This window comes from Pelophylax lessonae (assembly GCF_965119305.1).
Source record: "Pelophylax lessonae genome assembly, chromosome: 1".
NCBI lineage: Eukaryota > Metazoa > Chordata > Amphibia > Anura > Ranidae > Pelophylax > Pelophylax lessonae.
Genome location: NC_138768.1, coordinates 30,067,917 through 30,081,727, shown reverse-complemented (window position 1 = coordinate 30,081,727; position 13,811 = coordinate 30,067,917). Strand labels below are relative to the sequence as shown.

Here is a 13,811-nt window from a genome sequence, read left to right as displayed (position 1 = left end):
ACACTGTCCAAGCAAGCAGGCACCATATGCCTACACTGCCTTATTCACAAAATGCACATCATTTTGTGTCACAAAAAATGGCCATAGAGGTGGACAGCTGCTCTCCTGAAGACACTGACAGAAGCTCCAGAGGGGCAAAGTTCCTCCTGGCTTTCATTCCTCCCTCCTGTACAGTGGCCACGATACAGCGCCGCCTACTGATAGGAGGCCACACTGTACCTGCCAACATGCTTATGCACTATATGGCATTTTTGCATAGTTTGAACCAATCTAACTATGCATATGTGGTACCAGTGGGATCCTTCTAGAATCTGGAATTCCCTTTAGTAGAAAGCACTACTACAGTGATCTCCACTAGCTTGTGTGTCCTTTGCCAAGTACTTGCCCTGCTGCATTGAGGTTATGACGCCAGTGTTACACCTCTCCATCTTATCCAATCAGAGAATGCTTTGCAAATTAAATGCAAAGCATTCTCTGAGTAAGATCCATGCTGAGCTTCTGACCACCTGTATTAGAATACTGATAGGCAGCTGTTCAGCACAGGACCCAGAAGCTAGTGGAGATTAAAGTGGTATACACTGCTACTACACTGATCTCTACTAGAATTTGTGAAATGACTTTAGGGAAATAAAAAACACAAAGCCGGGGAGTCGCCATGGGAAGCAAGATGGCGGCGGCCAGCAGGGTCGTCCAGGTGATTAAGCCGCATGTTCCAGCAATACGATTTCCAGACAGGAAAAATAGTCCAAAACCTAATGTGCAAGAAGCCTTGAAGTCTATGATTTATCCCTTCACTACTCCCTCAATCGCAGCACAACAAGCTACGAGTGAAAATCCTCCCGGAATTTCCAATCCTGCACCTGTCCGCCGAGTAGTGACATCCCCAGACACTAATGACTTATTGAAATCACTTCCTCAGAAGTACAGGAGAAAACCTGTGTCCAGTGAAGAAATGGAGTATATACAACGTGGAGGTCCTGAATGAATACCTGAAGTGTTCCTCTTCCGCTGCCAGAATACGATTGTTACCAAGTGTTTCTCAAACTGTAAAAATTTTACATAATTGTAAACTAGATTAATAAAGAAAAACAAATCCCCACATTGTGGAAGTTTGCAACCTCTGCCTTCACTTTTAACTCTTCGCATAACCTTTTTTTTTTTAGGTAAGAAGCAATGAAGAAGAGTGTGTATTTACAATTTGTAATGTAATAATTATTCAATTAAATCTCGCTATTTGTAAAAAAAAAAAAAAAAAAAAGCACAAAGCCATTGTTATTTCATAAGTGTACTGTATATACAGAAGACATAGAGAAGTAGGTATTCACACACTTGGACACATTTGAAGGCAATAGTCAACAAAAAGGTAAGCAACAATGTGCTTATTGTACAGACCAAGCTTAATTTACAGGGTCACTTTAACCACTTAAGGGCCAGGCCTATTTTTGACACTTGTTGTTTACAAGTTAAAATCAGTATTTTTTGCTAGAAAATTACTTGGAACCTCCAAACATTATATATATATATATATATATATATATATATATATATATAGATATATATATATATATATATATATATTTAGCAGAGACCCTAGAGAATAAAGTGGAGATTGTTGCAATACTTTGTCACATCATATTTGAGCAGTGGTCTTACAAACTTAAAAAATAGTAAAACAGTAAAATTAGCCCAATTTTGTTCTATAGTGTAAAATGTAATGTTATGCCGCGTAAATAGATACCCAACATGTCATGATTTAAAATTGCCCACGCTCGTGGAATGGCAAGAAACATTGGTACTTGTCTCCATAGGTGATTCTTTAAAAATTTCTACAAGTTACCAATTTAGAGTTAAAGAAGAGGTCTAGGGCTAGCATTATTGCTCTCTCTCTAACAATCGTGGTGATACCACACATGTGTGGTTTGAACGCCATTTACATATGAGGGCGTGACTTGCGTATGCGTTTGCTTCTGGGCACGAGGGACAAGGCGCTTTACATTTTTTTTTTTCTTATTTATTTATTTATTTATTTTTTAACTTTCAATGGTTTTTATTGAGAGATTTTGCAGTAGTAACAAACAGAGTACAACAAAAAGAAAGGGCATGGTATGGCAACAGAGAAAACTTAAAAGCAAGAGAACTAGTACATAAACAGTCATGTTAATGTGATGCTGCTAAGGGAAAACAAAAGTAAATATGCAATATCCAGCAGCACAGCAGTGTAATAAATGTGATAACATAGAGACATTGTCCCCAAAAGGGGAATGTAGAACTGGATCTAGTTCAAAGGAGGGTAGGCCCATCAGGTGTCGCCGCCCGCGGAGAACCAGAGACTGGACACCATGCCCCCTGGAAGGGTGGCGAAACACATGGGTCCAGGCTGATCCCCCCCTAGCGGGTCTCACCGGAAATGGGAAGATAGACCTGGAGAGAGGGGAGAAAGCTTGGAAGTGGTAGGAAGGGTGAAGAGTCAGGAAAGTACAGTAATTCAAGAGAAAAGGAGGAGACGGATGATCAGGGTGAAATGGTCTGGACAGCAGGATTTGATAGAAACCTGAACATAATCAGCCCAAGGTTGCCAAATAACCTCAAATTTAGCAACTTTATCAGCAAGGATGATGGGTATTTTTTCTTGGGTCATGATCCAAGAAATTTTCAATTTAGTCTCTCCAATGGAGACTTTGGGTTTTTCCAAGCCCTAGCGACAGTTTTTCCAAGCCCTAGCGACGGTGAGTTTAGCTCCCAATAGCATAAAGTGGAGTGACACTTCTGGGTATGTTTAGGAATGTCATGGACTTTGCCATTGAGAAAAGCAATTTGAGGAGTTTGGGGAATTGGGCGGTCGGTAACATTGCAGATGATATGGAAGTGTTTTTTCCAGTAGATACAAATCCTGGGGCACGGCCACCAGGTATGAAGAAGATCACCCAAGGTCTCGCAGCCCCAGAAAAAGAGTAGGGAGGAGTTTGGGAACATAACAGTAATACAGGTGGGGACCAAGTACCATCTGGTAAGAAGTTTGACATTCGCTTCAATAAGAGAAATATTTAAAATACATGAAAAGGAGCGTTGAAAGCGTGAATACCATTCGTCCGGGTCCCACTCCATCCCCAGGTCCCTCTCCCATGCGCGGGCATATGTGGGTTTGTCTTCGCTGTTGGCCAGCGATGAATAGATGAGGGAGATGCCTCCCCACAGGTCCCTGGCCCCCGAGCACCAACGTTCATAGCATATGATCCGTGGGGGTTCTGGTTTGTCATGCCATAATGAGTGAAGGAAATTGGAAATCAGTGAATGGCGATATCTTTCTGTAAGGGGCATTTGGAGGGTGCTCACACAGTACGAGAACGAAAGAGGACCCATGGAATTGAAGAATTGACCTATTCAAAAAAGACCCTTATTCAACCACCAGTGAAGGCCCTAATGTTCTGTACTGGGGGAAATTGGGGATTGTGAAAGTTATGTGTCAGGGGCCTGATGGCGGAGACCAACACTGTTTTTTTAAGGAGGGCATCATTGAGGGAGAAAGAGTGAGACAGTGTCGGAAAAAGTATTAAGGGGTCTAGTTTTGGGGGGGCACCAAGCTAAGAAATCAAGAGTGTGGTGGGGGACAGCTTGCCTTTCTATGTGAATCCAATCAAGTTTAGCACCTCTTCTGTAAATAGTAGAGAATTGAGCCAATTGGGCTGACTGGTAGTACCATCTTAGATTAGGGAGAGCAAGGCCTCCATTACGTCTGGATCGATATAGTATGGTTTTGGAGAAAAGATGGCCTTTCGAGAACCAGACAAACTTAACAATCCTATTCTGGAGGTCATCCAGAGGAGCCATTTTAACCAGGATTGGGTGTGAACGGAACAAATAAAGAATACAGGGAAGAAGTGTCATTTTTATTGTGTTGACCCTGCCCAGCCAAGAGAGGGACTGGGTCGACCATGATGACAAATCTTCCTTAAGCTTCTTAAACAGGGGGGGGATAGTTAGCATTATAGAGGGAGCCGATGTTCGAAGTTAAATGCATGCCTAGATAAGGAATGGGGTCGGTACTCCAGCTAAAAGGGAAATGGGACTGCAAAGTGGGGAGTAGGGCGGGATCCACCGAGATATTCAAGGCACAAGATTTAGCCATATTGACCTGAAGGCCCGAAAACCAGCTGAAATCAGTCAAAACCTTGAGGAGGTTAGGGGATTGGTAATGAAAAGTAGCAAGTCATCGACAAAGAGGGCACATTTATGTTCCACATCCCCGCAGTGAACGCCCTGGATATCTGGGCTGTGTCTGATCGCTATCGCTAAAGATTCTATCGCAATTGCGAAGATCAGTGGCGATAAGGGACATCCCTGCCGCGTACCTCTGGCAGTGTTAAAGGGATCAGAGTATCAACCCTGTAGGAGTATTCGGGCCGAAGGGCTAGAGTACAGCGCCTTTAAGGTGTCTATGAAGTGGGGGCTGAATCCCCACTCCTCAAGTACAGCAAAAAATATATGGCCAAGATATTGCATCAAAAGCTTTTTGCAGGTCAAGGGAGAGGAGAATACCACTTCGGGGGGTACCCCCGTCCCAAGCTGAGCCCAGGAGGGAGATTAGATCAACAGCCCTACATATTTTGTCTGTCCCCTGCCTCCCTGGAATGAATCCGGACTGGTCCTCATGGATGTATAGAGCAACAAAGGTGGATAGTCTGTTCGTCAGGAGTTTCATAGGAATTTTGATATCATTATTGATGAGTGAAATGGGGCGATAATTGGAAATGTCACTAGCATCCTTGTTGGGTTTGGGAATAACAGATAAGAGTGCTGACTTGAGGTCCCTGTCAACTGCAGTACCTAATCTTAGGAAGTTAAAGAACTTAACAAAGTGCGGTGTAAGGGTCTCAGAGAACATTTTATAATAAATGGCTGAGAATCCGTCAGGGCCAGGGGCAGTTCTAGTCTTAAGATGTTTAATTACCACCTGTACTTCTGCCTCTGTAAAAGGGGCTTCCATTTCAGCTTGATGTTGAGCTGAGATGGTGGGAAGAGGGAGAGTATGAAGGAAGTTTGGTATTTTGGAAGGAGTAGAGGGGTCATCAGATTTGTATAGGTTAGCATAGTAGCCTCGGAAGGCATCCAAAACAGAGAGTGGGTTTTGGGATAGAGCTCCAGATGGAAGTCTGAATTTGGGGAAAGTAAGAACCCGTGGTTTGAGTGATAATTTGGAGGCTAAATGCGGGCCAATTTTGTCTTGTTGAGAGTAGAACTTAGCATTCATCCAGCGGATATGTTTTTCGGCTTCAGTGGTGAGTGCTAGGTTCAGGGCCAATCTGGCCGCATCTAATTGGCTTAGTGTATCCCTGGTGGGGTTTTGCTTGTGAAGTGTGTGGAGGGACAGAAAAGATTTTTCCAAGTTAGCTATATCTGCCATCCTTTCCCGTTTACGCTTAGATGAGAGTTAAATAAGTTTGCCTCTGATAACAGTTTTATCAGTGACCCAGAGGGACTCAGGAGAGATATCAGCTGTGTCATTCAAAAGGAAATATTCTTTTATGTCCCTGTCAATGAGGGTACAACGCACCAGATCTGACAGTAAAGCTTTGTTGAGGGGAAGGCGCCATCAGGGAAAGAAGCGCCATGGCGTGGTCAGATAAAGGCATATCTCTAATGCTAGCTTTGAAGGCGTTAGGAAAGATTGAGGTGGGTAAAAAGAGGTGGTCAATACGTGCATAAGTCTGATGGGGGGCGGAAAAATTAATGTAGTCTTTTGATTTTGGGTTGAGTTCCCTCCAGATATCTATTAGGCCTAAGGAGGAGAGAGTTTTGGCGACACGCAGGCTCTGTTTGGAAGGTTGTCTATACTGGGAGGAGCATAGTCTGGATTTTTCCAGGCTAAGGTAAAGGCCAGGTTAGAATCTCCACCCATAATCAAAGTACCAACTGTATTATTCAAGATCAATTGGGCGAGTTCGGAAAAGATATGTGCCTTCCCTTTATTAGGGGCATAGTATGATAGGAAGGTGTAGGTTTGACCTCCGATCTCACCCGTGAGGAAAATGTACCTGCCCCCAGGGTCCTTCAAAACCTTCATAGGAGTGAATATCAGTTTCCTAGAGAGAAAAATAGCTACCCCTCTAGTCTTAGTTTACACATTTGCCAAATAAAACAGTGGGTACTTTTGGAGGACAAATGAGGGATTATATTTGTCGGGGAAGAGCAATATGTCAATGTGCATAGTGTGGTAAGATCGAAATAACTTACGTTTCTTGGTTTGAAAGTTGAGGCCTTGGACATTATGCGAAGCTACGCGTAAAAGAGGAGATCGGGAGTCAGGGAGCACCATTCATTCTCTGGTAGTGCAATGCTGTGTAAAGAAGTTGAAAATATTTTCAGGAGAGGGAACCCAGGGATCGGAGCCGAACCAGGAGGAGCCAGACCATGACTGTGGAAGTGCTGCCGTCTCGAGGATGAGCAAAGAAAGTAAGAAGAGAAAAGAAGGGAAAAGAAAAGAAGCTGAAGGGGAGAAAGAGAACACAGTAGTTATCACAATGCATAAAACACCATGGTGCAAACAAAACATAAAAAACAACAGTAGTGGCATTGAGCCACACTTAGTCTCACTGCAGGGAAAAGTGAGCCCCGTATTAGGCCAGGGTGTGTAAATCAAATCCCCAAAAAGGGGTTTTGGAAATGCTCCAGAGGGGCACGAGGAGAACATCTCGCAGGAACCACGGGAGCAAATGGAGGCGCATGGCAACCGCTCCGGCAACTGCCCAGAACAACAAAATGAACAGCGCCAGAGGGGGAGGTAGACCTCTCCCATGCTGCAACCGTGCACAGCAAATAGAAAACAAAGGTATGAGTCCCTGGACCAAATTTAAGTGGAGAGGGAAGCAACCATTCCGCCACCCAAAGGTGTCGGTAAACACCGAGGGGTACCCTGAAGACTGAAGCAGTTCGGGAGAGGCTCAGACAGGCTTAGAGGAGGGTTGTGGACAATGGGACAAAAGTAAGGACACTTCAGGGTGCCCAAAGGATTCAAAGCGGGTACAAACAAAGAATGTCAATAGAGATGATAAGAAAAATATTAGGCAGTCCATATGAATCGTAGGAAACTCCAGGGGTCTGGAGAGGCCAGAACCAAACAAAACAGGTTGGTAAAAGCAGCCAAGGGGCGAGAGCAAAGAGTTTCATGGAGGACCAAATTCCTTGGATCTTTTGGACTGTTTGTTTCTGCCATAGTTGGACCAAGGGGCTTTTAAGAGTAGGCTGTTTAGAAGAAAGAGGTCGTTGAGAGGACATGGCCAAGGGATCTTGAGAGATGAGGCCGAGTTGAAGGAGCAGTATCTCTCCATCTGCAAGGGAAGAGAAGCCGAGGGTCTTCTATTGGTAAGAGAAGCTCAGGCGGAAGAGAAAAGACCACCAGTATTTAATGTTCTTCTGGGAAAGGACATTGAGAAGAGGTTTAAGGGATTGCCTCTGTTGAATCGTAGTGGGGGAGATGTCCGCAAAAAGTTGTATTTTGTGGCCCAACAGCGCGAGTTGTTGACCTAGAGTGTCTCATGACATCTTCTTTGACAGAGTAGTAATGCGTCTTAACCACAATATCTCTGGGTAAGCCATCCTTTCTTGGGGGTTGGAGAGATCTGTGGGCCCTGTCTAATTCCAGGAGATGAGCGGGGATGTCAGGAATGATGCCTGAGATAAAGGATTGCGCAGCAGCCTTAACATCCGTGATAGATTCTGGGAGGCCTCGGATTCTGAAATTATAGCGTCTGGACCTGTTCTCCAGGTCATCTATCTTAGAGAGTGCTGTTTCCAATTGATCCTAGAGATCTTGAATTCTAGCAGTATTTTGATTCATCCGGGCAATTGGCGTGGTCAGTTTTTTGCTCTATCACCTCTATACGTGCCCCCAAATTATGAAGATCACTCTGTATGGTGGAGGTGATCTGTGAGGCTGTGTGAGAAAGGCCTCTAGCGAGCATTTTAGAGATGGTGGTAAGCAGGCTGTTTGTTAGCAGGGGTGTTCAGGCCTTCAAGCAGTTGCTCACTGACCAAGCCTGGGCTTGTGGGAAAGTCTCCCATAGGGGATAGTAAAGCTCTTCCAGAGTTCTTCCTATGAACGATTCTGTGGAGGCAAGGGAGTGTTTGGGTAAAGCAGGGGTACTCGCGGGCTGCCCAGAGGGGTTTTTAGGGTGGTGTGGAGTGCCAGTGGGATCTGCAATGTCCTCAGCGTCTGTCCCCCTGCAGTGTTCTCCCGCGTGAGCGGCAGGCGTGGCCATCTTGGAGGATCCAGGCTTTGGCGGCTCTGAGTCCAAGGCTCGGGAGAGGTCCCTTCTAGTTGTGCCCCCTGGCATGGAGAGGTGCCCGGGGATTACCCGATGTGGGGGGGGGGTCCTAGGTGAGGCGATCGGTGGCGTGAGCGGACTCATAGGGGCTGAGAGATGATATGCCAGAGCGGGACAGAGTTCGCCGCTTACACATCCATGCAGGGAGCTGCCGCGCATGCACCTCCTTCTTATTTATTTTACCTTTCATTTTTTATTTTACACTGTCCCTTTACAAAAAAAAAAAAAAAAGATCACTTTTATTCCTATTACAAGGAATGTAAACATCCCTTGTAAAAGAAATAAGCAGGACACGTCCTCTTCAATGTGAGATCTGGGGCCAAAAAGACCTCAGATCTCACATCTTCTCCTAAAAGCAAAAAAAAAAAAAAATGTCATTTATTTTTCAGCATGAAAAAAATGGGCCCTTTGAGGCCATTGGGAGGAAGCGACGCATGATGTTGCTCCGGTCCTTCAAGGCAATAGAGTCAAGTGGAGGCCACCTTGCCCTCACTCGACTTCCTGCCTGGGACTCCATCAGACCGGATGATCGAATCCGCTGCTGGGACCACTTTTATGTGAAAGAGGACTGCCCGCCCTTTAAGAAAATACAGAGGTTATGGCAGCTATCTGCTGCCATAACACCGGTATTTAACATCAAAATTCAGATGTAAAGCTGCGGCAGGTGGTCCTGAAGTGGTTAAGATAATAAAACAGTCATATAGAACAGTTATATGCGTTTTTATTGTAAGTGGAAGAATCATTATGATATTATCTGGTACTACCTGTGTATTTCAATTGTATGATTTATTTGGCATACAGAATATTTTTTAGTTCATTTTAAAAAAAGTAATAAAGTGTCTTAGTTTAGAGGTTTTAAAATAATATGAATAATGGAGGACTAAACTTAACCACTCACAAATAAACTACCTGCACAAACAACTAAAAGTAGATAGAAGATGATGTTGGTATATTGAGAACAATGAGAGATGTATGGTACTGAACTGTATAAAAAGAGAGGAGAGGAGGCAGCTCATCGTATCATCATTGTGATACACATGCTGCAGAGGTCTGTGTCACAATGGAGAATTATAGGCTTTTATTAAATAGGAATCCAGTGATCGGAGCTATGGGTTTATCCTATGCCTTCCTCTTCCAGTTCTGTGTGATCCTGCAATGTACGACACTCTTGAGATCAGGAATTCAGAGTCCGGCCTGTACCCTTCATTTTACTGATGTATTTGAGGAATTCCAATATTTTCAGGATGGAGATTTGATCATTGGAGGAGTGTTCACTGTGAGGTCAAAAAAAAATCTAAATTCACCGGAAGAAAAGATATACAGGTATGTAACTTACTTACTAGGAAGAGAAAAAAAAGTGATCAGGGTGACAAAGAACAACAAATAGGACTTTACACAATGATTGGAAGAAATACACGTGATGGAAATATTATAAACATGTATATAAAATGTATATAAACTAATCTATTACTTTTTTGTTTTGTTTTTTGCTGTAAAAGTGATCACTTTAATACTGTCAATAATTTGGGCATGCTGCATGCAGAGCGGGAAACACAGGAGAATGGAGCAGGGAGCAGGAGGCACTAAGGCAGAACGAAAATGCAGCCCTGAATAGACAGTGTGAGATGCCGGAGTTAACTTTGCAAATTAACAGCAGGTGATTAGTTGTTAGGAGGTTCTAGCAACCAATCACCTGCTTGTTAACTTAGAAAGTTAACTCTGGCAGCTCCCGCTGTCTATTCAGCGCTGCTGTTTCTCTCTCCCCCGTTCTGCCTCAGTGCCTCTTGCTCCGCTCTCCTGTGTTAGTGAGCAGGGGAGGCAGTCCTGCAGCTGGCCCTGGGTGTTACTGCTCAGGTGGGACACGGCTGTGAGGACCAATGCTTGGCCAGGGCTGGGTCGCTGGGCAGATGGGGCCCCCCCGGGCAAGTGGGGCCCCCGGACAACTTCCCAGCGTGCCCATGCAGTTAAATGGCCCTGGAACACCCCTCTCATTCTTGTAAATATTTTAGGTCTTTAGGTGTGACAACACTGAAGAAATGACACTTTGCTACAATGTAAAGTAGTGAGTGTACAGCTTGTATAACAGTATAAATTTGCTGTCCTCTCAAAATAACTCAACACACAGCCAATAATGTCTAAACCGCTGGAAACAAAAGTGAGTACACCCCTAAGTGACAATGTCCAAATTGGGCCCAAAGTGTCCATATTTTGTGTGGCCACCATTATTTTTCAGTACTGCCTTAACCCTCTTGGGCATGGAGTTCACCAGAGCTTCACAGGTTGCCACTGGAGTCCTCTTCCACTCCTCCATGATGACGTCAGGGAGCTGTTGGGTGTTAGAGACCTTGCGCTCCCCCACCTTCCATTTGAGGATGCCCCACAGATGCTCAATAGGGTTTAGGTCTGGAGACATGCTTGGCCAGTCCATCACTTTACCCCTAGCTTCTTTAGCAAGGCAGTGGTCATCTTGGAGGTGTTTTGGGGGTCATTATCATGTTGGAATACTGCCCTGTGGCCCAGTCTCTGAAGGGAGGGGATCATGCTCTGCTTCAGTATGTCACAGTACATGTTGGCATTCGTGGTTCCCTCAATGAACTGTAGCTCCCCAGTGCTGGCAGCACTCATGCAGCCCCAGACCATGACACTCCCACCACCATGCTTGACTGTAGGCAAGACACACTTGTCTTTGTACTCCTCACCTGGTTGCCGCCACACACGCTTGACACCATCTGAACCAAATACGTTTATTTTGGTCTAATCAGACCACAGGACATGGTTCCAGTAATCCATGTCTTAGTCTGCTTGTCTTCAGCAAACTGTTTGCGGGCTTTCTTGTGCATCATCTTTAGAAAAGGCTTCCTTCCGGGACGACCATGCAGACCAGTTTGATGCTGTGTGCGGCGTATGGTCTAAGCAATGACAGGCTGACCCCCAACCCCTTCAACCTCTGCAGCAATGCTGGCAGCACTTATATGTCTATTTCCCAAAGATAACCTCTGGATAGGACGCTGAGCACGTGCACTCAACTTCTTTGGTCGACCATGGCGAGGCCTGTTCTGAGTGGAAGGTGTCCTGTTAAACCGCTGTATGGTCTTGGCCAATGTGCAGCAGCTCAGTTTCAGGGTCTTGGCAATCTTCTTATAGCCTAGGCCAGTGATCCTCAAACTACGGCCCTCCAGCTGTTGCGGATCTACACATCCCATGAGGCATTGTAAAACTCTGACATTCACAGACATGAGTAGGCATGATGGGAATTGTAGTTCCTGACTGGAGGGCCATAGTTTGAAGACCCCTGGCCTATGCCATCTTTATGTAGAGCAACAATTCCTTTTTTTTTCAGATCCTCAGAGAGTTCTTTGCAATGAGGTGCCATGTTGAACTTCCAGAGTGTGAGAGCAATAACACCAAATTTAACACACCTGCTCCCCATTCACGCCTGAGACCTTGTAACACTAACAAGTCACATGACACCAGGGAGGGAAAATTACTAATTGGGCCCAATTTGAAACATTTTCACTTAGGGGTGTACTCACTTTTGTTGCTAGCGGTTTAGATATTAATATCTGTGCGTTGAGTTATTTTGAGGGGACAGCAAATTTACACTGTTATACAAGCTGTACACTCACTACTTTACATTGTAGCAAAGTGTAATTTCTTCAGTGTTGTCACATGAAAAGATAGAATAAAATATTTGCAAAAATATGAGGGGTGTACTCACTTTTGTGAGATACTGTATTACATATAGATTCATTACACACAGAGTGATATATTTCAAGCATTTCTTTCTTGTAATTTTTTTAGATGATGGTTTACACCTAATGACAATCCGAAATTCAATATCTCAAAAAAATTGAACATTGCATAAGACCAATCAATAAAAGGTTTTTGAATACAGAAATATTGGCTTACTGAAAAGTCTGTCCATGTACAGTATAGCATGCCTTCAATACTTGGTCGGGGCTCCTTTTGCATGAATTACTGCATCAATGCAGCGTGGCATGGAGGCGATCAGAAGAGTGGAGAGGCACAGAATCCAAGTTACATGAGGTCCAGTGTGAAGTTTCCACAGTCAGTGATAATTTGGGGAGCCATGCCATGTGCTGGTGTTGGTCCACTGTGTTTTATCAAGTCCAAAGTAAGCTGCCCACATTGCCAAAAGTACCAATACCTGGTTTAATGATCATGTTATCACTCTGCTTGATTGGTCTGCAAACTCGCCTAACCTAAACCCCATAGAGAATCTATGGGGTATTGTTAAGAGGAAGATGGGAGACACCAGACCCAACAATGCAGATAAGCTAAAGGCCGCTATCAAAGCAACCTGGGCTTCCATAACACCTCAGCAGTGCCACAGGCTGATCGCCTCCATGCCACGCCGCATTGATGCAGTAATTCATGCTAAAGGAGCCCCCGACCAAATATTGAGTGCATTCTATACTGTACATGAACATGATTTTCACTAAGCCAACATTTCTGTATTAAAAAATATATATATTTTTTTTATTGGTCTTATGTAATATTCTAATTTTCTGAGATACTGAATATTGTGCTGTCACTAGCTGTAAGCCATAATCACCAAAATTAAAAGAAAGAAATGCTTGAAATACATAACTCTATATAAAATATGAGTTTCACTTTTTAAATTGATATACTGAAATAAATTAACTTTTTGATGATAATTGAATTTTTTGAGATGCACCTGTATATGCGTGTATATATATTTATATATTTCTCTCCTCCAATACGTGTTACACAGGTTACAGTTACCATTTCTAGCCGCACATAAGCTTTACATAAGTGCTTAAAAGTATCAACTGTGACTCTTTATATATTTTTTTTACTTTACTTATGTCTTTCTTTCAGTTTTATTATTTTTAACTTCACTTTTAGGCTGGGTTCACACTTGTGCAATGTGGGAACCAGCGAAATTGCAGTGCAGGTTCCCCCATCACATGCCACTTGGAGCCAGCTCACAATGCCCTCTGCGAACCGCTGCGGGTATCAATGTAAAGTTAATGAAACCCCCAGTTTGGTTCGCAGAACGCAGTGCAAAATGTGAAATGGTGCAGGAATGGGATCGCATGGGTGTGAACACCCATGTTTTCCAATTCCAGCGCTAACCAAAAAAAGAGTACAATTTTTATTGAATTTTTATAATGAAGAATATAACAGAAATATGTGCGGACACAGCCGCTGGAGTTGCATGATATACAGGCTGGAAAAACCTCGATGTAAGAAGGATATAAGCACGGGCAGACTGGCAACCTTCAGACCAGGGGGCAAGTACAAACCAGAGGCCCATGGTGGAGCGACTCGGCCCCCCTCCTACTCTCCCTCTTCCCGTCCTCCTCCTGACCCCCATTCCAGGCTGAAGCCCTACTCCAGGTACTCTCTAATCACCGGCTGAATCTGGGTTCCCAACCTGGCCAGCAGGAGGTTGTTGGGGGGACCTTTAACAGCTTGGTTGGGGCTGGCCAGGGGAGGAGAGTC

At 44.2% G+C, this 13,811-nt stretch overlaps 1 protein-coding gene across 1 annotated transcript; it reads left to right on the top strand.

Annotated features, from left to right (window-relative positions):
* The first annotated feature begins 644 nt into the window (after positions 1 to 644).
* On the top strand, positions 645 to 1,117 carry LOC309566152 (alpha-ketoglutarate dehydrogenase component 4-like). Its single transcript, XM_082271213.1, has one exon. It carries the CDS (start codon positions 656 to 658, stop codon positions 983 to 985), a length of 330 nt encoding a protein of 109 aa, XP_082127339.1. The 5' UTR covers positions 645 to 655; the 3' UTR covers positions 986 to 1,117.
* Positions 1,118 to 13,811: the final 12,694 nt, after the last annotated feature.